The sequence below is a fragment of the Puma concolor genome, chromosome B4, assembly GCF_028749965.1.
Source record: "Puma concolor isolate L17-30 chromosome B4, mPumCon1.1.hap2, whole genome shotgun sequence".
Lineage (NCBI taxonomy): Eukaryota > Metazoa > Chordata > Mammalia > Carnivora > Felidae > Puma > Puma concolor.
The window spans coordinates 34,777,365-34,802,650 of NC_141673.1; the positions used below are offsets into that span (position 1 = coordinate 34,777,365).

The 25,286-nt window shown below is 36.0% G+C and overlaps 1 protein-coding gene across 1 annotated transcript; it reads left to right on the forward strand.

Annotated features, from left to right (window-relative positions):
• The first annotated feature begins 5,263 nt into the window (after positions 1–5,263).
• TSPAN19 (tetraspanin 19) lies at positions 5,264–25,286 on the forward strand. The gene is made up of 8 exons (XM_025927026.2): positions 5,264–5,402; positions 5,491–5,563; positions 8,294–8,418; positions 14,267–14,341; positions 18,307–18,417; positions 20,579–20,722; positions 21,624–21,707; positions 23,466–25,286. Exons 1-8 carry the CDS (start codon positions 5,337–5,339, stop codon positions 23,532–23,534), a joined length of 747 nt encoding a protein of 248 aa, XP_025782811.1. The 5' UTR covers positions 5,264–5,336; the 3' UTR covers positions 23,535–25,286.

Sequence of the window (25,286 nt, forward strand, 5' to 3'; positions counted from 1 at the left end):
AGGAAATAAAAGGATGAAAGAGAACTATTTGTTCTTCTGATATCTAACAAGAAAAGATTTCTTCGGAAATGTTAGTTGAGTAGTGAGATTACTTTAGTTTAAAAACATTGTTCAACAGTTGTCTTAGTTTTTATTCAGCAGTGATAAAATTTAAATATCCCAGAGTATCATTATAGTTCTCAAATAGCTGCATATCAGGTGTTTGTTTTATTTTCTTGAGGATGACTATTGAGTAATAATAGTTTTAATATGTGACCTGTAGTGTTGGATTCTTAGACCTCTGCTTCTCTTTTTCCATTTAAAGACTATTGCGGGCTCTCAAGTTCCTCCTCTAACCCTTTTGGTGCTCTCTGTCTGCAGCTGACATGACTACCTACTTGAGTTCATCACTTTCCTACAGTTCCCATCCCATTTCCCAACCTCGTGTGCACCTCCCTTGTATCAGATTACTATTCTAGGGGCACCTGGGTGGCTTAGTTGGTTGAGCATCTGCCTCTTGAATTTGGCTCCTGTCATAATCCCAGGGTGATAGGATGGAGCCCTGCCTTGGGCTCAATGCTGAGCATGAAATCTACTTGAGATTCTCTCTTTCTCTCTCTCTCTCTCTCTCTCTCTCTCTCTCTCTCTCTGCCCCATCTCCCCTGTTCACACTCTCTCTTTCTCTCTAATATATTTTTTCAAAGAAAAGATCACTGTACCATAATAACATTTAGCCCCGTACTAGACTAAGTGCTTTACAAACATAATCTTGTTTAACACATCATATCTTGTTTTCACAACATCCCTTTGATGTTCCTATAATCTACATTTGAAGATGATGACATGGGGGCCTGGAAAGAGTAGCAAGAAAGTGGTTTATATCTATGGGTTTGACTCTCAGCTCTGCCAAATATTAACTAGGTGAACTCATGAAGGTTATTTTACCTTCCTGAGTCTCTTTGGTCATTGACAATCCTGGGGATAAACTTTGATGGTCAAGGCAACCCATATAAATGACATATTGTAAAACATGGCATAATGTTGCTAGCCCAAGTACTTAAGCTCTATAGACCTGGTTTCAAGTGTTGTTTTGGGCTTTTTCTAACATCCCACTGCTGGCAATTCTACCTCCTGTTGTTTCTCTCACATCCTGGTACTGTTCTCCATCCCCACAACTATCTTGTACTTTAGACTACATTCATTTGTTGTGAACTAGTACATCAGCTTCATAAAGTATCTCGCTGTCTTAGGTTTCTTTTCTAATTTGACTTCCACGCTGATGATGGAAATATGGTTTCCAATACCTGCAGAAAAATAAAAGTCATTTCTTAGCAAAGCGTACCTGATCTTTCACAATCTTTACTGAATCTACTTCTCTAGCCTTATTGTTCATCTCTTGCCATTCGACCCATGCCCCCACACCCTTCATTGTAAAGCTTGTGAACACAGTGTTCCATCTGTCTTGAAATCTTCCTTTGTCTACCCCATTTTTGTCTGACTGGGACCTTCTTAAGCATCCTTCAAGGATTATCTCAAATTTATCTTCTCTCTGAAACTTCCCAGTTGTGCTTATTCCCTGTCCCCACACCTCAAACACAGAATTAAGAGTTGGCCCCAGGTTTTGATATTTGACTCCCTGACAGGTTGTTTATTCACTTTTTTGCCTCTATCTCCTGGCACCTAGAAGCAACTTAAAAATGATAATAAAAAGTAATTAGACTATTACTTAACTAGTGAAAAATGACACCTATGAATAGGGAAATCATTGTAAATTGTCTTTCCCTGTAGCTTTAATACTACTAATAAATATCTCAGCTATTGGACCATTAATTAACTAATCAGGAAATGAACAAAAGAAATGCCACACCAGGACCTTATTTGATTAAGTTAAAAACAAATTCTCTGTCTATAGTAAAATAATGACAATAATACAAAGTTCTTCCACACTACAAATACTTAAATAAGAACTTGTGTATCTTTGTGTTAGCACATCTTTATTTTCATTGATGTTGTTTCCGGTGTGTGGGGCTTGTGACTGGAAAGATCAGCATATGACCATCCCCTGTTCTCATTCTGTGCAAATATGGCTACAGGCTTCCTTGACTTGTTGCTTAGACACCCTATTTGTTGTCTTCTAACTCTTTGACGTGAACTGCTTGCTGTGATCTGAAAGTTTGTATTCCCCCACACTTCACATGTTGCAATCTTTAGACACAATGTGATGGTACTTTTAGGGTACTTTTTCGAAAATGGGACTTTTAAGGGGTGATTAGGTCATGGGTTGATCCATCATGTGTGGAATTAGTGCTCTTATAAAAGAGATCCCACAGAGCTCCTTAGCCCCTTTCCCCACAGGAAGATACAAGAGGAAGTTTGAAACCTGGAAGAAGGCTTCCACCCATGCACGCTGGCACCCTGATCTCAGACTTCCAACCTCCAAGACTGTGAGACATAAATTTCTTTTGTGTATAAGCCACCCAGTCTGTGGTATTCTGTTAGAGCAACCCAAACAGACTAAAACACTGCTGTTTTGAAGGTACCATGAGCAGCCTTCTTACCAAGTTGGCTGACCTTGAGAATATTGCATTCTTACCCTTTTTACCTCTATGTCATGCAACATTATTTTAGAAAATGTTTCCTCTATTGATTTCCATGAGATCATACTTTCACTATGTTCTCATTTTGTAGAAGTCTGCATTAAAAAATTGAAATTCCTAATGATGTCATTGTTTGTTATCAAATCTCTGCTCACTTTTATCTGTAGTCAGTCCCACTCTCTTTCATTCATTTCCATGACATCAGCTCCCTGTGAATAATTCCCACATTGCCTATGATATCTATTTACTTGCACTCCATTTCCAGTGGTTAACCACAAGATATATTAGGAGATATCTTCTTCTAATTCAAACTCATTTACTAAAAATGAAATTTATAATTTTCCCCCAATTTCTCTATTGCCAGTGATTATCACTATTCTTTTCTTTACCCATCCTACAGGAATCATTCTGATTATCTCTGATTCTTTCTTTTTCATGGTAATGCATCTTGAAACTGTATCCAAGCCCTCCATTTCTCCCTATAATGATCTCTTACAATGCCCTTCCCTAACTGTTTGGTATTTTGTTTGGCTCTTTTCACCCTAATTCAATTCTTTCCTTCATCTTGGGCACATAGTTGACTCCACCTCCATTGAGACCTAAGTATGTGCCAGCGGAATATGTACAGAAGAGAAGTGTGCAACTTTCATCCCACTTGATTAAAAGATGCTTGCCGAGTTTGCTCATCCTCCTTTCCTTTCTTTTTTTTTTTTTTTTAAGATTACTTATTTATTTCTTTTTGAGAGACAGAGCATGAGCAGAGAGGGGCAGAGAGAGAGAGTGAGACAGAGAATCCAAAGCAAGCTCTGTGCAGACAGCAGAGAGCCTGACATGGGGCTCGAACATGTGAACTGTAAGGTCATGACCTAAGCTGAAAGCAGACGCTTAACTGACTGAGCCACCCAGGCGCACCCCCTCCCCCCATTTCCTTTCTGCTGGCTATAAAGCGTGACCCTGTGAACAAATCTGAGAGCCAGATATGGAATAGGCTGGAGCAAGCCCCAAGTCCCTAAGATGATTTCCTAGAAAAGAACAAGTTACCCACCTTGGACTGAAAGAGAAATAAGCTTCAGTTTATTTTTGTATTTGGATCTTTTGATAAAGCATTTTAGCCCTGATTCTAACATACTAATTATTACCAAATCAACGGCCAAATCTTTGTCTCTCAATATTCACACCAGAGTTACTTCAGTGTTCTTGTTCACTAGTCTACTTTCTCTTTCTCATTCACAGAGGACCAGGACTTTAGCCCTGAGAACTTGTTTAGGCTGTAGGAGAGCATCCCAATATTCTCATAGGCTGAAGTAAATAGAAGTGAAGCCACAATCATATACCTACAGCATACAGAAACTGAAATAAAAACCAGTTAGTCTTTCCAACTGATTCTTCTATCCAAACAGGCCAGACACTGAAGGAATCTAAAAATAAGACTGGAGGACAGAAACTGGAGAAACTAAATGGCAGTAGGAGACTTCAAAGAAGATGATAGAAGACAAAACCTGGAGAGACTCCTTCAGCTGGGAAGAAGAACTGTGGAGTTTTAGGGAGGAATGTGACCTCAAGTGAGAGTAGGGAGGGGAAGTGTGTAGACTCTAACCTAGACATCTCTTAGTCCTCCACTTTTCAGGGCATCCTTCAATTCAACAAATAGATCTTAGCAAATAGAGACAAGTAGCTTCAAATTAGTCTTATTAAATCTGCTTTCATCATCTTAATTATACACTGCATGTGCTAAAACACTGTAAACTATGGTACTAGGTAGAATTGAAACAGTGAAGGAAAAGAGAAAACCCAGAAACATGCCCAAGAAAATTTAAAGCATTCATATCTAACAAAGCACCAAAAACCAATGGTCTAGGAGTTGACTTTCCCATAAAAGTTTTAGGAAACTAAATTAAATAATTTTTAGAGAATTTTTTAAGTTTATTTATTTATTTTGAGAGAGAGAGGCAGAAAGAAAGGGAGAGAGAATCCTAAGCAGGATCCACACTGCCAGCACAGAGCCCAATGTAAGGTTTGTTCTCAAAAACTGGGAGATCACAACCTGAGCTGAAACCAAGAGTCAGACGCCCAACCCACTGAGCCACCCAGAGATCAAGAGTCACATGCTCTACTGACTGAGCCAGCCAGGCACCCTTAAATAAGTAACTTTTAATTAACACAGCCGTAAGTTGGTTTTATTCCTTCCATTGTACACTAAACTAAATTATGCACTAATAAAATAATCTAATTCATCTACTCATTTATTCATTCAACAGATATCTATTGAGTAGCTACTATGTGCTAAACTCTGGGAGTATCCTGGTACACAAGACCTACTCAGAGATCTCACAGAGACCTCACTGAGGAGTTGACATTATTCTGGAAAAAAGGGAGGGACAAGCAGAAGTGAAGGAAAGCTTCCCAGCAAGGAAGGTGTGTTAAAATAAGAACAAAATAAAATATATTACTTTCTGAAAACTGCAAGAAGTTTAGTAAGGTGCCTATTGGCATGTTATACAAATGCCAATTTGTTATACAAATTCTTGTTCTCAACTCCCTGGTGCACATAGAAAAGACAGACCTCATTTCAAGATGTCTTCAGCATGTCCCTATATTCTGGAGGGTGGAGGGGAATGTTACATTGGCAACTGGTATAAGAAGAAAAATGTGTAAATAAATGATTGAATAGGCAGAACTATTTAAAGTTGTACTGTGATGACTTAATAGTAAAAGTTGTGGTTATCTTTTCAGAAACACCAATATCTGGAGGGAAAAAGAATGTTAAGAAAAAACAAAATATTAATTTTTAAATACTTTCTTAATCTCATTAATGGAGCTTTCTTGGTAAGACTCTTTATAATTATTTAGTAAAGAAAATGTAATGCATTTTTATTGGCAATCACAAAAATATAATCGACTGTCTTTTCTGTAGGTTCTTGGACTTTTATTATTGGGATTTGGTGCATGGCTTTTATTAGATAGAAATATTTTTTTCACAGCTTTGGGTATGTATCTATTTTTCTTTTGCTCTCTTTGTGAACTCAGGCATTCCATTTTAAATAATTGCGTACATGATTTATTCAGCAGGTGGCAGTATTTCTCTAAACTTCATTGAGTATTGTTCAATTTTTTCCCTATGAAGCTCTTTGCCAATTGGTTTTAGAAACATCTCTAACTATTAGAAACATCTCTAACTAATAGGACTTAAAACCAAGACCATAAAGGAGAATGAATCTGGTGAGAGAGAACTAGGAACTTTGGCTGGACAAGAGCTATGAGAGAAATGGAAGACTGGATTGTTCTAATAAACTCTGGATGAAAAGATAATGGAGATCCACATATTTGATAGTGCCCAGGTTAAATAATTTCTTTTAAAACTCAATTACCATCTGCTCTCACCATCACATGGTTACAAATAAAATATAATATTATCCAAAATGAATAAAATAATTAAATGCAGGTAACTTGATAAAAAAAATCTTTATTTTGCCGTTTTGTGGTATGCTGTGGTCACTGTGGACTGAAGTTTAATAGGCTAAAGATTATTTTTATATACATCTCTTTGGTGGGAGGGAAAGAAGCCACAGTTTCAAGTGCTCAATAGCCAGATGCGGCTGTTGGGTATGGCTACCTTATGAGACAAGTGCAGATTTAGATGATATCCATTACCTCAGTGAGTTTTATTAAACAGTACTGTTAATCCTTAAAAATATGACAAAAAGCAGGCCAACGTCTTTCTTAGTGGATTTCAAGTAAGATAAAATATGTTTGTAGGAAAATGAAAGCTGAGTAAAAAAGTTTAATAGGTAATAAAGTGCTACAAAGTATTGAACAATTTAAACTTCAGCTACACCTAAGTGCCTAGTAACTTTATTGTCTTCCATTTGCATACTTTGCTTATGGGAAAGTATTCATGATGTCTGAGTGCATTAGTGGTTTGCTCAGAGTACAGGGGTGTGTGGAGATCTTACGACAACCTTTCTGTCTTTTTCTTTCCTTCCCCAGAAGAGAGGCAATAATAGCTTCCACTTATTTATGTTGACTCTGTGCCAGACACTGGGCTAAGCACTTCCCATACAGCATCTAATTTGGTAACATAGTAGTTACAGTGGAGCAAAAGTCATTTCCTTTTTTCTTTCCCTCCATTATGGAATTGAGAGATAGTTCTCTTAAAAATTATATATTTGAAAGTATGTATTTAGTGAAATCTCAGTTAAGGTTTCAAGACATGGAACTGAAAATAACCAGTTTGTGGCAAGAAACTGGTTGGGTCCTCCCCTCCCTTTTATCTGCAACTTTAAATTAACTTACCCTTTTTTAAACACTATTCTGCCTTCACCTCTCCATTTGTAATAACACCATGCTACGTGAGGTTCCCATCTTCCCTCTGCCATAGTAATAGCATCCAATAGCCTTGTGTTCTGATCTCCTTCCTCAACCATCTTCCAGAGGCCCGTGAAATAATTTAAGATGAAAATCCATCCATACAACATTAAAAGCTTTTCTCTGGCTCCCCACTGCACTTATTCATTCATATGACAAGTATTTACAGAGTGTCTTCTACATGTTAGGCATTATCCTGTGAGCTGAGGATACTGTAGTGTACAAGAAAGGTAAATACTTTGTCCTCATGGAGTTTAATTTCAGTGAGAAAGGCTGGGTTAGAGCATACAAAGTGTGCATAATTTGGCCCCTGAAAACCTGCCCAATTTCACCTGCTTCAAACCCTAAGTGCCAGCAAAGCTGAATTTCCTACACATACTGTGCTGTTCTATCATTCCAATCTAGATATATTCAGTTATCACTTAAAGCCCATGCTCAGTGTTGCCTTCTCCAGCAATCTTGCCTACCTTTACTCTCCAACCTCCTCCCCCTCCTGGATCAGATGCTCATGTACCTAGGGGTGTGCTGGTAAATATTTAACAACCAGTTCTGGGAGAGAAAGTCTTGATTTATGGTATTTACTGATTTCTGTGGTTTAAATACGTAATGTCACGATGGCTGATTTCACAGTGTCACCGTGAGCTAAGTTGGCTTACAAATTTTGTGAAAATGTAACAGTTGGCATTTATGAGCCAGAACAAACTGGCTCCAGCACACCACTGCCTCCGCTGTTCTCCCATAAAACCTAGGGCATATTTAATTTATTTCTTCTTCCTTTTTTTTTTAACAAATATTTGGTAAGCACTCAGTGTTCCACAGTCTGTGTCATAACACTAAGCATTTAACAGTTAGTCTGTTGACTGTATAAATATATATAGTCTCTAGCACAGAGAGCTCAGTCTAGGTGGAGAGAGAATAAAATACAATTTCAATGCAGTCATATTACCAATAAACTCAGTTTCTTATAAGAAAATTGATCCACACATATTAGATACTCAAATAAGTTCATAAGTGTTTGCATATACATTAAACATAAAAGAGTTTCACCTTAGGGAAAAAAAAATTTCTTTCATAGAAGACAGTGAAGATCAATAAGATAAAAGGAAAGAGATCTTTTGAGATTGAAGAATTTTTTCATCATGTCATTAATGGAAGAAAAGTCGCCAAGACTAAATAGGAGGTTCCAGAATGAAGTAAAAAAAAAGAGAGAGAGAGAGAGAGAGAGAGAGAGGGAGAGAAAGAGAATCCTACTGGTTGGCGACAACTGCTTACAGAAATCTTGGGCTACTGCATATATTATTAAGTAGGATTTTAATACCACTTGATAATCATTTATTTTGTGGTTTCCACAGATAAAAATAATCATCTGATAGTATATATTTTTCAAATTTTGACTGGAACTGGATCTGCTATTGTTCTTCTTTGTCTCTTGGGTTATTTGGGAATTCACAATGAAATCAGATGGCTCCTAATCCTGGTATGTATTTCATTTTAACAGCCTGAATTAATCTGTATCTTCGATTTAGAGTGTCCAAGTCACGAAATGAGCAATAATCATTTACATCACCATAACACGTCAGTATAGTGTTTCCCAGGGAATAAGGTAAATTAAGCACCTCCTCTCAAGAAACTTTTCTAGATAGAATGTTCTTGGTGAGTTTTCCATGGATCTGGACCTCTGCCCTTGCACACTTAGATGTTAATTTTCCAAACAAAGTCAATAGGAATCCATCTCCTGGGGTGAACTACAATTAACCAAACATAACAATCTGAAGACTAAAATCCAAATAAACTATTAAAGTCAATGAGCAATGTAGCTTAGCAAGATGAAAGAAACCATGTCCTTCAGTTAGCACATCTCCCTGTGGGACTGCCATGTGGAAAGCTAACTTATAACTGAGATTGCAATTTATTATTTAACAAAGGGAAATATAACTGCTGAGAGGGCCAGACTCTGGCATCTGGCTGGCACACTATCTCTCCCTAGCCATATATGTGGAAAGATAAATTATAATTAGGGATATAGACCTGAACATGAGCCATTTACCACACATGTGGCAGCTAAAGATCACGATTCACAGGCTCAGATGAAATACGGCTTTTGCCATTTTCTTTAAATCAAATCAGTTTTAATTCACAGGAGCTCTCTTGCCAAACAAGAGCAGATCTGCCCTTGCCACCTTAGGCCATTCAAACAGCAGAATGAGTAGACCCCGAAGGATCACGTGAGCTGGGAAAGTGAGAGTTTTCGTGGCAGCCAGTGTAGATTGATAACCAGTGTCCAGAGTGACCACCCAGCCTTTCAGTGCTACATAAAAGCTAAGTACTTCTGCATTCTTCCTGGTAAGAGACACAATGGCTGCAGTTGAATATTGTATTTGTTTGACAAAACAAAAGAAGGGGGGAATCTAGAGGGAGGGAAACAAACATCTTATAAGTTTAAGCCTTATGGAATTGTGATATTAATGGCTTATAACTGAGAAAGCCTGATAGACCCCATCATAAGGAATGCACAAAGTAGGTCCTGAAGCCAAGACACCACACTCTTGTCTGGAGGCTCCAATGAAGGGCACTACTACTTTTTGTAATCATGTCACGTTTACTATTCTCTGAATTTACCAATACTTTTCTGATGGATACATTACCACGTTAATTCATGCAGTCAACTTATGGGCAAATTTTATACGCCTAAGCACTTTCTTTGGCTTAATGGCGATTTTGCGTACCCTTACTCCAATTGAATAAATATTGTTTCACAATTTAAGGCTTAGGGGCAGTTTTACTTCCCTCTTTTAGAAGTTCTTGGGCAGTCTCTCACTGTACTCTCTAAGTGCTAAAACAAATAAAAACCACTGAATTTTTCTTATTACTATAAATATCTAACTACTACTAGAAGGGAATTTTCAAAGGTAAAAATCATGACTCATATATATGTGCACAAACGTGTCAGAAACTTTATTTAAATAATTAATCATTAAGGGAACCAGTAAGAAGTAACAACTAGTTGAATGAGAATAAGATTTTGCAGATTTATATTCTCTATAGACTGTATTTGTTTGCATTTCCATTAATAGGAATTGCATTGCTATGGGCAAGGAACTTTTTTTTTAATATGAAATTTATTGTCAAATTGGTTTCCATACAACACCCAGTGCTCATCCTAACAGGTGCCCTCCTCAATGCCCATCACCCACCTTCCCCTGCCTCCCACCCCCCATCAACCCTCAGTTTATTCTCAGTTTTTAAGAGTCTCTCATGGTTTGCCTCCCTCCCTCTCTAACTTTTTTTTCCCCTTCCCCTCCCCCATGGGTTTCTGTTAAGTTTCTCAGGATCCACATAAGAGTGAAAACATATGGTATCTGTCTTTCTCTGTATGACTTATTTCACTTAGCATAACACTCTCCAGTTCCATCCATGTTGCTACAAAAGGCCATATTTCATTCTTTCTCATTGCCAAGTAGTATTCCATTGTATATATAAACCACAACTTCTTTATCCATTCATCAGTTGGTGGACATTTAGGCTCTTTCCATAATTTGGCTATTGTTGAAAGTGCTGCTATAAACATTGGGGTACAAGTGCCCCTATGCATCAGCACTCCTGTATCCCTTGGGTAATTCCTAACAGTGCTATTGCTGGGTCATAGGGTAGTTCTTTTTTTAATTTTTTGAGGAATCTCCACACTGTTTTCCAGAGCAGCTGCGCCAGTGTGCATTCCCACCAACAGTGCAAGAGGGTTCCTGTTTCTCCACATACTCTCCAGCATCTACAGTCTCCTGATTTGTTCATTTTAGCCACTCTGACTGGCATGAGGTGGTATCTCAGTGTGGTTTTGATTTGTTTTTCCCTGATGAGGAGTGACATTGAGCATCTTTTCATGTGCCTGTTGGCCATCTGGATGTCTTCTTTAGAGAAGTGTCTATTCATGTCTTCTGCCCATTTCTTCACTGGATTATTTGTTTTTCAGGTGTGGAGTTTGGTGAGTTCTTTATAGATTTTGGATACTAGCCCTTTGTCCAATATGTCATTTGCAAATATCTTTTCCCATTCCGTTGGTTGCCTTTTAGTGTTGTCGATTGTTTCCTTTACAGCACAGAAGTTTTTATCTAGATGAGGTCCCAATAGTTCATTTTTGCTTTTAATTCCCTTGCCTTTGGAGATGTGTCAAGTAAGAAATTACTGCAGCTGAGGTCAGAGAGGTCTTTTCCTGCTTTCTCCTCTAGGGTTTTGATGGTTTCCTGTCTCATGCTCAGGTCCTTCATCCATTTTGAGTTTGTTTTTGTGAATGGTGTAAGAAAGTGGTCTAGTTTCATTCTTCTGCATGTTGCTGTCCAGTTCTCCCAGCACCATTTGTTAAAGAGACTGTCTTTTTTTCATTGGATATTCTTTCCTGCTTTGTCAAAGATTAGTTGGCCATACCTTTGTGCACCCAGTTCTAGGGTCAGTATTCTATTCCATTGGTCTATGTGTCTGTTTTTGTGCCAATACCATGCTGTCTTGATGACTAACGCTTTGTAGTAGAGGCTAAAGTCTGGGATTGTGATGCCTCCTGCTTTGGTCTTCTTCTTCAATATTACTTTGGCTATTTGGGGTCTTTTGAGGTTCCATACAAATTTTAGGATTGCTTGTTTAAAGATCAGAGCAGAAATAAACAATATAGATTTAAAAAAAAACTGTAGAGCAGATCAATGAAACCAAGAGTTGGTTTTTTGAAAAAATAAACAAAATTGATAAATTGATAAACCTCTAGCTAGGCTTCTCAAAAAGAAAAGGGAGATGACACAAATAGATAAAATCATGAATAAAAATGGAATTATTGCAACCAATCCCTCAGAAATATAAGCAATTATCAGGGAATACTATGAAAAATCATATGCCAACAAACTGGACAACCTGGAAGAAATGGACAAATTCCTAAGCACCCACACACTTCCAAAACTCAAACAGGAAGAAATAGAAAATTTGAACAGACCCATAACCAGTGAAGAAATTGAATCAGTTATCAAAAATCTCCCAGCAAATAAGAGTCCAGGACCAGATGGCTTCCCAGGGGAATTCTACCAGACATTTAAAACAGAGATAATACCTATCCTTCTCAAGCTATTCCAAGAAATAGAAAGGGAAGGAAAACTTCCAGACTCATTCTATGAAGCCAGCATTACTTTGATTCCCAAGCCAGACAGACACCCAGCAAAAAAAGAGAACTACAGGCCAATATCCCTGATGAATATGGATGCAAAAATTCTCGGCAAGATACTAGCAAATCAAATTCAACAGCATATAAAAAGAATTACTCAACATGATCAAGTGGGATTCATTCCTGGGCTGCAGGGCTGGTTCAATATTTGCAAATCAATCAATGTGATACATAACATTAATAAAAGAAAAGGTAAGAACCATGTGATCCTGTCAATCTATGCAGAAAAAGCATTTGACAAAATTCAGCATCCTTTCTTAATAAAAACCCTCAAGAAAGTTGGGATAGAAGGAACATACTTAAACATCATAAAAGCCATTTATGAAAAGCCCACAGCTAATATCATTCTCAATGGGGGAAAACTGAGAGCTTTCCCCCTGAGATCAGGAATACGATAGGGGTGTCCACTCTCATTGCTGTTGTTTAACATAGTATTGGAAGTTCTAGCATCAGCAATCAGACAAGAAAAGGAAATCAAAGGCATCAAAATTGGCAAAGATGAAGTTAAGCTTTCACTTTTTGCAGATGACATGATATTATACATGGAAATTCCGATAGACTCCACCCAAAGTCTGCTAGAACTGATACATGAATTCAGCAAAGTCACAGGATACAAAATTAACGTACAGAAAGCAGTTTCATTCTTATACACTAATAATAAAGCAATAGAAAGACAAATAAAGAAACTGATTCCATTCACAATTGCACCAAGAATCATAAAATACCTAGGAATAAACCTAACCAAAGATATAAAAATCTGTATGCTGAAAACACTAGAAAGCTTATGAAGGAAATTGAAGAAGATATGAAGAAATGGAAAAATATTCCATGCTCATGGATTGTAAGAATAAATATTGTTAAAATGTCAGTACTACCCAAAGCAATCTAACATTCAATGCAATCCCAATCAAAATTACACCAGCATTCTTCTCGAAGCTAGAACAAGCAATCCTAAAATTTGTATGGAACCACAAAAGATCCCGAATAGCCAAAGTAATATTGAAGAAGAGGAACTTTTGTATTACTACCATAATTCTGTAAGTTTACCCCATACAGAGTTGAATAATAGTTTAGTCAAAGTAACACTGCATATGTCCATAGGATCAGAACACTGGGAAGGTCCACTGGACCACAACCAGCTTTCCATTAAAAAGAAGCCCAGTAATTTTTTTATTGTTTTACATTAAAATATTGTCTTACAATATTTTATAATGAAGTATTGTTTTACAATTTTCCTGTCTCTACAAATCTCCTTTTAGTGAAGATTAAGTGAGACGATGTATGTAGAAGTATTAGAAATCTAAACTTCTAAACAGATCTAAAGACCCTATTTTTGTCTCTGAAACATTTGTCTCTAAAAATAAGATTTGTAACTTATATCAAACAAACAAATTTTAACTATTTTAAAGTATTAATGTTTAAAATATGTGAAATTAAGAATACTAACAGTGAGTCATTCTTATATTTTAGTTAGTAAAATATTCAGACTGCTAATTTTTTTAGATCATTATAAATTCTAGATAATATATACTACTATGTGCTGCTATGATGAAGAAGATTGCAGTGGCCTTAAGTTTAAAAAATATAGTTAAGTAAATGTGCAAATAATTTCATTTGGCCTTGAAGAGAAGTATTTTCAGTTTTCAAAGGAATAATTTAAATGTACATACAAATTTAATCTTATTATAGCAGATACTTTTGTTATTTTCTGTTATTGTTGTTATTTTGTTCATTTTGGATTCGCCTAATAGGTCACAATTCAGTGAGTTTTCTAGTGTTAGTGTCATGGTGCGTTAAGTGGAGATCCAGCCAAGTGAGTTCCCCTCTAGGACAGTTTTAGATCCAAACGAAGGAAGATCATCAACAATTTCATTAGACCAAGTGGTCTGTTAGGGTGCCCACTGAATACTATCACTTCTGTCTTACTCTTATCCAAATGTTCAATGATTTTTTTTCTTTGCCTTTTTGTTTGAATAACATCACTCATGTATATGAGGGTTGGAAACCAGCAATACCTGTGTGTATTTTAAGACAGGATATTTCATATAATGTACATTTCCCCATCATTGTAACATCTAAAGTACATAGTAGAAGCACAGTTACCATCTCTATTTCTCTTCTGTTTTAGTATGCAGCACTGTTAATGTGGGCCTTTGGTGTTCAAGTTGTACTTTCAGGATTCATCTTCACAAAGAAAAAAGAGGTATGGAAAGATCATCCTTTTATTTGAAACCTAAAGAAAATTAGACATCTTAAATTATTAAGACCTATGAGCCTATATTAAGAGCGAAAGGTAAATGGCTTTGTGGGGAAAAAGATTCAATGGACATATTACAGAATTCTATATAAGGTCATATCAAAAAGGTGGACTATAAGGAAATTTGTCTTTAACTCAGCAGAATATTGACAGTGTTGTAAATAACAAAGAACATGGGGGAAGAGGGGGTGATAGTGGGTGTAGGGAATCCAAAATTTGTCTCCCAGCCAACCCTGGCTCCCATGATTAACCCAATTCTATTTTTCTATATAGACTTACTATATTCTATTTTTGTGAAGAAATACCTTTAGACTTGTATGAATTTGAAATTTAGGTATTTAAATGAAATGAAATGCATAATTCAAATATTTGGTACAGGTATGGTCATGAGTGATATAATCAATCACAACGAGATTTATATTTATCAAATTAAATTAAAAAAAAAACCATATAGTAAACTGCCTGAAAAAAACCTTTGGGTAACAAAAATTACCTACTAAGGTCAATGGTTACCCTCTATTTTTAAAGAAATTTAATTGTTTCAGGGTGCCTGGGTGGCTCAGTTGGCTAGGCATCCAACTTTGGCTCAGGTCATGATCTCATGGTTCATGAGTTCGAGCCCCACATGGGGCTCTGTACCGACAGTGCGGAGCCTGCTTGGGATTCTCTCTCTTTCCTTCTCTCTCTCTGCCCCCTCCCCCACTTTCTGTCTCTCTTAAAATAAATAAATAAACTTAAAAATTCAAAAAAAGAAAAAGAAATGTCATTGTTTCAGTGCAGTCATGCTCTGTCTCTGTATTATGAGAGATTTTCCTGTAGGAAAGAGCATGGACTTGAAGTCATACAGATCTGCAGATAACTAGAGGTCCACAAGCTACTTAGCAGTCCTAAGCCTATGTCTTAATCTGTACAGCATGGTTAATACCCACCTCCCTTAGAGAGTTACCACTAACTGACAACTTCAAAAGTTTCTGTCACTGAGTAGCTACTTAAAGCTCCCTTTCTGGGCACCTGGGTGGCTCAATCGGTTAAGTGTCCGACTTCGGCTCAGGTCATGATCTCCTAACTCGTGGGTCCAACCCCACATCAGGCTCTGTGTTGACAGCTCTGAGCCTGGAGCCTGCTTTGGATTCTCTCTCTCTCTCTCTCTCTCTCTCTCTCTCTCTCTCTCCCTCCCCCCCCCCATTCACACTCTGTCTCTCTCAAAAATGAATTTAAAAAAACTTTAATTTTTTTTTAATATTTTAAAAAAGAACTCCCTTTCTTACCTTAATTAATTTCAAAGGAAGCCCTGATCAATTCCTACACTTCCTAGCCTTCAAAAATCTCTCTATATGTAGAGTCCTAAGCAATGACCAAACCTCATTCCTGTAGAACACCATCACCCTCCAACTTCATTTGCTCTCCTGTGCTTGGCATCTATCCTGGATATCTAGCCACCCAAGACTTGTTGTTAATGGCCTGACATTTAGAGCTAAAATGTCTTCTCGTGTGTGTGTGTGTGTGTGTGTGTGTGTGTGTGTGTATGTGTGTGCACAGTATGTGGGTTCTGTAAAGCTCTAATGGTGGCAAAGCACTACATCCCAACCAATCGGCCTGTAACTTTTGGATCTGGTGATAGAACTTGAATATAACACCTCAGGATCCTTAACACCTAAATTTAGTTTATCAGTGTTGTCCATGCTCTCTTAAGTATTATTCACATATTCATCTCTACTTAATTTAAGAATAAAAATGATCACCTAAGAATAATTACCATGTGCCAGAGACTGTGATAAGCACTTTATAGGCATTAGATTTTTGATTCTCACAACAACCCCTAGAGAGGCATTGTTAGTCCTACTTTCTAGAACAGGAAACTGAGGCTTTGAGAGGAGAAATGTTTGCTAAAATGCATCATGGCCAAATGACAGATTCTGGACTCAAACACTTATTAACTGAATCTAGAGGTAACAGCTCTGTTTACATCAATTTTCCTTCTACATTCACACTAGATTAAGCTCCTAGGAGCTTCTAAGTCTTTTATGCCACTTACAGCACCCAACAGTGTTTGAGGTGCACTAGGGCTACAAAGGATCCTTGTCAAAATAAATATGTGTGAGGGGATTTTCTTTATATAGAAGTCATGGAGATTAAATATGATACTCTTGTGTACTAAGATGTGATTTATCTGCTCTCTGGATCTCCCAAATAATGCTTCAGAGGGTAAATAAGGACATAAGCCTGCCCCTTCCTACAACAATAGAAAATGGAAAAATATTTTCTAGTCTAAATAAAAATTAGGGTGCCTGTGTGGCTCAGTTGGTTAAGCATCCAACTCTTGGTTTTGGCTCAGGTCTTGATCTCACTGTGGGTTCAAGGCCCGGGTAGGGCTCCATGCTGGCAGCATGGGGCCTGCTTGGGATTCTCTCTCCCTCTCTCTCTACCCCTTCCTGATTCATGTGCACGTATGCTCTCTCTTAAAATAAATAAACTTTTTTTTAAAAAAGCACATTAAAAAATGAAAATAAATAAAAATTAACTTAGAGAATAAATTAAATAACTTACAGATCTAAATAACACTACATTATTCTAATCTTCTTAAATGCATTAAAGCATAGATATATAAGTGACTACATTAGAGTTAACTTGTACACATGGTTTAATGGTTGTAGTATTCCCACCAGTTAATTAGTTTTCATTATTCAAAGATAGCATAATACAATGAGAAATCACTAAACTAGAATTCAAATGAACCATATTTAAAAGCCTCATCTCCACATCCTTATTCATGTAAACAGAGCAAATAACTAAATTCTCGATCTCCTTGTTCATAAAATGGAATAGTATCTGTTCTTTCTACGTTTTACCTTAGTTATGAAAGTCACCTGAACTTTTAAATATTTAAGTAGATTACTATTAAAATTTACCTCTGCAATATCTAGGTTTTGAAATAGCATGTTCACCCCATTCTTTCAAATCTGATTGTTTTTGTTATAGCATTGTGAAAACATAATTTAATTTTTTAAATTAAAAATCATAACTCTTGTATAAATATACAGCAAGCACAGATCAGTGATTTTATTTAACATCTTGATTAATGTGGGAATCAGTAAGAAATAAAAACCAGTTCAAAGGAGAGTCCAAAGAGAAGACACTTATAAAGGCTATCTCTTAACATATACAAAACACAGTTGGTAGAGGAGATATCATTTGCCCCCCACCAGGAAAAATTCATCTGCATTTCTCTGATAAAGCATCAGTTGTCAGTAGTTTCCTACAACTTACAAAGTTGTTAAATAAGTTAAAAACTGAGAAAGATACAGACCCTCATGAAATAAGAAGACCCTGAAGTTATGCTAAAGAAAGCCTAATTTCCATTAAAAAGATACTCAGTAATCTTTTTCGGCCCATTTCAGAGTTTTTCACAATTTTTCCTGAGAGTACAAGAAGAAAAGCAGAATCCTTAGACATTCAGGAGAATAGCACATAACTTTCTCTTCAGCCATAAAATAAGTCTCATGTATTCCTCTTGTAGGTCACAATGCAAAAGACCAAATGCCTCAGCACTCACTGAGATTGCTAAAAGTAGTTAAAGAAACAGAAAACACAGGAATAATCAGAGAACAGCAAAATGACTAGAATACTCTTTTGTTAGGAACCATAAGGAAAGTTTCCTTCAGATTTGGACTTTTTTTCCTTTCCAAGTTTTCATTTAAAGTCCAGTTAGTTAAAATGCAGTGTAATATTAGTTTCAGGTGTACAAATTAGTGATTATATATACAATAGAATATTTCTCAGACATCGAAAAGAATGAAATATTGCTATTTGCAATGACATGGATGGAACTAGAGAGTACTATGCTAAGCGAAATCAGAGAAAGACAAATCCCATAGGATTTCAGATTTTGACTTTGATGCAATTTTCAACAGATTCACCAAGTATGGCATGATAAAGTTGACTTAATCATTGCTGAGTATGGATCTAAAGATATGCCTGAAGATATACCCAAGTGGACTTTTCTGAATGCCTTACAGAAAACAGTAAGAGAAAATTAGCATAAAACTAAAAATTAGATGTCAAACATGATCACTATAGGGTAAGGGAGACGGGGAAGGGTGGGAGATGGAACAGAGGAATGAGAGGAATAGCATTGTTCCCAGTTACAAATCTTGAGTTTTATCCTCCTTTTGTAAATTAGATCTTCGATTCTTGGTTAACTGATGTGCATTTTAACCTGGTCTCACCTATAAAAGTGTTGGTGGGGCAATCTTCCCTGCTGCACCTGTGGGACAGAAGTCTGAGCACAGTTCTTGCCAGCAGCAGAGAAACATGGTAGTTACCATTTAAGCCTGAATGTCAGGTTTGCTACATATTAGCTTTTTGACCCTGGACAAATATCCTTATTAATTTCAGATTCCATATTCTTAAAATGGACAGAATAACCCTTACCTCTGGTTGGCAGGAATCAATGAAATAATATATAGAATGTACAGAAAGCCTTGGATCTGGAAAATAGTGAGCAATTAATACTTGCTAGCTAATGTATTATGATTCTTATTTTGCACACCAAATATTTCTAGGCAGCGTACAGGAATGGGTATGGTTGCCCAGATGGTTTACAGGAATAGATCACCAGCTGGGACTTAGTAAATGCTTGATAAAGAAAATAATTTTTGTATTTACTTTTTGTAAGTTCTTTATATGTATCAACATATTTACTCCTCTGAACCCAATGAAGTAAGACCTATTATCCTCGTTTTATAGATGAAGGACTATGAAATTGAGTAACTTACCCAGGGTCATAGAGCTAATTGAGTTGCAGAAACATGATTCAATTCCAGACAATGTAGCACTAGATTTTGTACTCTAACTACTATAGTAGGTGCCTCACATAGAAATAACTATCATTGGAGCACCTGGGTGGCTCAGGTCATTATCTCACGGTTCGTGAGTTCGAGCCCCGCGTTGGGCTCTGTGCTGACAGCTTAGAGCCTGGAGCCTGCCTCAGATTCTGTGCACCACACCCCCCCCCCACCTCTCTCTCCACCCCTTCCCTGCTTGTACTGTGTCTCTCTCTGTCTTTCAAAAATGAATAAACATAAAAAAAATTAAAAAAAGAAATAGCTATTATTTTTAGTATATGTAATAACAGAAAGGCATTTTAGGAGAATTGAAATATAACTATAAATGCTTTTTTAGTCGTACTGTTTTTCCCCTGACGCATATGATGTGTACATGTATTGCCTCTCTAGATTGCATTAGGACTGATGGCAGAGAACCAAACCTTCCTATGGTCATAAACTGATAAACAAGAAAAAAGTTCTATGTGTGACATTGCTATTATTAATGAGAATCAAGCTTACAGTTCCTAGTCCTGAGTATAATTGAGACAAGACATGTAGATTTGACTGAACTCATTTTCAGTACTCACACTCTAAAGCATTATTTCAGTCATTCAACATTTCCATGATTGTTGGTACATATTGTGACATAGGCAGTACTGATGTTACAACATTCAACAACAAGTTTAGAAAACAATGAAGTATTCACTTCAACTCTGTCTTACATTCTAGGTGACAAATATATATGTTCATTCTTTCACATCTTCCCTATTCAACTTGATGGGATTGGAAATGAGATCTTTCCAATGTTTTATCATTTCTATGGCTGTTTGCCTTTTCATCTTTTTTGACTCTCTGTGGAAAATTTTCACACAATACAAAATTGCAAGTTAACATATTAGTCCTAAGAGAGTAAAAATAACACTGAATCTCTTTATGTATAATTAAATAAAAATGGCAGCATATTCTGGAGAAAAAATATAGCTACTGCTATAGTGGAGAGAAAGATATGCCTATAGTGATTTCCTTTTCTGTATTCAGTCCCAAACATAGTTTGTAGCTTCAGTAAATCAGGTATACCTTCCATCCTGGGTTCCTTTATGATAAATTCAGATCTAACAATTTCATCCAAACATAGCCCACTTATATTGTAAAGATCTTTAGTTCTGGTTAACATCAACAAAAGCAGTAACAAAGTAATGGATTAAACAAACAAAACTATACTTATATTTGTAATTCACTGCATTTCAATGCAGAATGAATTAATAACTTTTTCAGAAAAATATTTTAACGTACATGGGAATCAAAATTAACTGCCTTTTGAATATTTTATAGTAAAATTTATAGATTTCTTTTCTAGTTGCAGTGTTGTGGCCAGTACAATTACACAGACTGGATAAAGAATAAAAATAAAGAAAATTCAGAGCAGGTGCCATGTTCTTGCACAAATTCTACATTAAGAAAGTGGTTTTGTGATGAGCCACTGAATGCAACTTACCTAGAGGTAAAGATAAGGCTTTCCAAGTGTTTACAGTGTCTTTTTTTTGTTTTGTTTTTGCAAGTCAATTTAGAATGCTGAACAAAAGTTGTATATACAAACACTATTATTTACAGTGATTAAGTTCTTAAGCTACTTTATGAAACTGAACTCATAATTAATGAATAATTATTATTTTAACTTTCTGAGAGTATGTTATTTAAGTGCTCCTAGAGCTTGCGATACCATCAACCTTTCTCCCCAACCCTCCTTACTGAATCACTGCAGAAAAGGGAGGCACTTTTGGCCAATCTCTGGCATATAGGATTGGTAAGGGAGCTACAATACCAGAAGTAAGAAGGTATGAGCATTGGCAAAAACTGAAGTGAGGGGACGCCAGCAGTGAACAAGTGTTCAGATAAATGTAGTAGAAGCAAGAACAGGGTTTCGTCTGTTACTTACAGGTATGGGATACTGATCAACAAGATTTCCATCCCAAGAACTTCTAATATTTTACATAGTTCACACACTGATGTTATTCTAATTGTAATAATTTACATAATTCATTCACAGATAAATAGAGCATTATGGTTTTTTTTAAGCTTCTCCTATTTGGGAAATAATCATTTTCGGTCATAGTACATACCTTGCTGAATTACAGTAGTGTGCAGAAAATTAGAGCCCTTTCTAAATTTAATAAATTTCTGATTTCAATTACATCACAACATCTTAGCAACTTAAAAAGTAGTAACAGAGATGTTCTGCTATGAGAGGAAGTTCTCTAGACTAAAAAGGCTAGTCTCCACTTAGACAATGACTTTTTAGAGTTTGTGAATTACTGTATTATGTTTCTTCTTCTTTGTGATAGAATTCTATATAAGACCATTTCCCTCTCCCAAGTCAGTCTAAATAACTTTTCTTTCATTAGGGTTGTGAAAATAAAATCAACACATGGTATAACGCTAATGCTTTAACATTAACTGGAATTAACTTCGGACTTTTGGCTTCAGAGGTAAGCTTTTGTTAATATGTTTAAAGATAAAAAATAGTTGAGTATAAACCATACATAACAAACTGCAGAAAAACCAGCTGGAGTCCTAATCAGACAAATTATACAAAAGGAGTCCGGACCTTGAGACTATTCACATCCGAGAGAGGTATGGGTCCCAACTAGATGGGTGATATCCTTAAGTCAGCCAAGTTGGATGACCTGTTAATAAATGGTCATCCTGGAAGGTAGTGACTTCATTGCTTTGTGATATATATATATATAGAGAAAGAGAGAGAGAAAGAGAGAGAGAGAGAGATGAAGTATTTATATATGTATAAAATATGTAATAATATATAATAAACATATTCTATATATTTATTATGTGTTGTATAATAAATATATATAAATATATAATAAATTAATATATTAAATATATATTATATAATAAATATATATAAGTATATATATACTTCACATATGTTTTATATACATGTTTTATATATATGTTATATATATATATATATATAATACTTCATATCTCAACAGTGAGAGCCCACATTGGGCAGTCTTCAAGTTGGCAGACTGGAAATCTAGACCAATGTTTGACATTAGTAAATGTACTAGTTACTCATATACTCATTCATTCATTCAGTCAGTCAGTCAATAAATTTGGAGGAGGGAGAACATCTACTGTGTGTCAGGTACTGTATTAATGGTCAGAGATTCAATGGGAAGCAAAACAGACACATTCCATGACCTGCTGACCTGTACGGTGCCAACTACAGATTTGAGACTCAGAAGCAGAACTTCATTCTCCAGTCTCAGTGCAGACTGATGAAAGCAGGTGAAGGCTATGGATTTAACAAAACTGTGAGAATGAATGTATTATCACAGTGTAGACTAAAACACTGCAATGAATATATAATGCATGGTTTGTTCAGAATAGGATACCGCATTTAATTTTATGCTGATCCAAAAAGGCATTGACCCTGGGGCGCCTGGGTGGCGCAGTCAGTTAAGCATCCAACTTCAGCCAGGTCACGATCTCGCGGTCCGTGAGTTCGAGCCCCGCATCAGGCTCTGGGCTGATGGCTCAGATCCTGGAGCCTGTTTCCGATTCTGTGTCTCCCTCTCTCTCTGCCCCTCCCCCGTTCATGCTCTGTCTCTCTCTGTCCCAAAAATAAATAAAAACGTTGAAAAAAAAATTTTAAAAAAACAAAAAGGCATTGACCCGAGGTTCCATAAATTTTCTTCAACTGGTAACAACTATAGTCTCAGAATGGTGATTAAAACATTTTTATATGCATTAATGATGTTCTTTCAAAATGTTTATTCCCCATTGTGTTCATGCTTGGGTATTTAAGACAAGACTGAATGGGAGATAGTACCTGTGGTCCATTTTATCATCTACTCTTTGCACACCATCTTTAATGATTCTACACCAAAATGAAGCAGTTTTGTAGGACTGATGACACAGATGATGAACAAAAACCAGATCACAGGGTTCATCATGACATCTAGCCCAATGATAGCTCATGTAATTAAAATAGAAGTCTATTCATTAGTCCCTTCATAAATGAACTTGGTGATACCTGGGTTACTCTAGAAGACTCACTTTGCAGACTTCTTATTGGCAACCATGTGTACCTTACTTCAAAACTTGGCCACTCTTTGATCCTTTCCCTATAAAACATTCATGTAGGGGATTGTATTGTAAGTTTTAACTGCGAATTACTCTTATTTATTATTTTGATATCTTATCATTTCCTTTTCTTCTAGGTTTTGCAAATCACATTAACTGTTTCTTTCTTCAGACACATCAAGAATAAAGTATATGCAAAAATGTGATCTCTGGACTTTAATTTACCCAGAAGAAACCAGCTAATTCTCAAAATAACCACATTGTGTTCTTTTACCCCAAAATAAAAAAAAAATTGAATTACATTAATTAAGTTTAGAGCTTATTCAAGTCATTGGTTATATGTAACATAGAATTATGGAATATTATAAGAAATCACTCCATGAAATTCTCATTTTATTTTTCAAAATATCAAATTCTGCAGTTCAGAACTTTACCTTGAGTTATTTTCAGAATTCAAGGATGTCATTATATACACTGAATTCAAAATGTGAAGTATCACTATATGTTTTGAGTTTCCTATATAGTAAAGATACATATATCATGCTTAGAAAATACTAATTAAGTAAACAATTATAATATCTACCTTGCATTTGCAATTTTAAGAAAACGATACTGATTTGTGGGAGATTTAAAAAAAAGATTGAAAATCTTCATGTCACTGACCTCTGTACTGAATTAACCATTTATTTCTGTCTTCTGATTAATGCTTGCAAGTGGATAATAAAATTTTAGAGATTTGGGTATAGTTTAGTGGCAGTAATAAAATATTAAAATCACAATTTTTAACTGTAGCATAAATGTCCTAAATGATCACTGAATTCCCAATACTCAACTTGCTACTCATTTTCTTCTTTTTCCTTAAATTTTGTTCAGGCTTACATGCACAATTCTCTGAAGGGTATAAAAATAGCCTACCTGTTCTATTTTCCTAAAAGTGATATTGTGAGAACAGGAAAAAAATCCTTTGACAAATAAAAAGTGCTATACAAATGAAAGGCATTACTATATCATTGTTGTTCTTTATAGCAAAAAGACTACCTTGACCTTGAGGAAATCAAGAAAAGATAAATTAACTGAAGATCCTGCATCGCTCTCACTCCTATGGAAGGTTCACTGTCATTTACTAATTCAGTCATTTGTCTTTTCATCCATCTGTTCAGTACATTTCATATTTCAGAGACCTGTGAACTTTTTACAAGGCAGTGCAAAAGGAAACAGAATAACCATTTTCTCTAAAGCAACCTGTAAGTGCACATGCCTTCACTTCTTTGAGAGAGATTCTTTTGGGAATGTTTTATATTTTATTTTTTTAATGTTTTCATTTTTATTTATTTTAATTCCAGTATAGTTAACATACAGTGTTATATTAGTTTCAGGTGTACAATACAGTGATTCAACAATTCTGTACGTTACTCATTGCTCACCAAGGTACGTGTAGTCACCATCTGTCACTGAGTCCTCTTTGCAACTCCAAGGCCTCACTCTGCACTTGACAATGTAGGTGGCCACCAAAGGCCATTGAACTTTATGAAGTCAGGTTAATCAGTATGCTATCAGATAAAACTCAGTTGCCCTCTTAGATTGTCTCACTTTGACTATACTCAATGGTTTTGATTTCATCTGGCCATCGTAAATATAATCTGTCCAAACTTGTTTGGGAAACAGTAGCTGCTAGTTTAATTAGTCACTGCTACCCACATTTCATTTCTCTAGGAACCTGAATAAGAGATGTTGGCAGTGCAAAAACTCCTGTAAAAGGTTTTCACTGAAACACATTTTTAAAAGAATATTGCACCAGAAATACTGTCAGGCAGCCCTAAGTGTTTGTTTAATATTTGCAACATCTGTGTAATATTTTTATACCTTTGTTTTATTTTTCTGATCTTAGAGGAGTAATTCTTCAGCATAAGAGTCCCTGGCAAAAGGAAACACAAAAATCTAATCTTTTTGCTGCCATG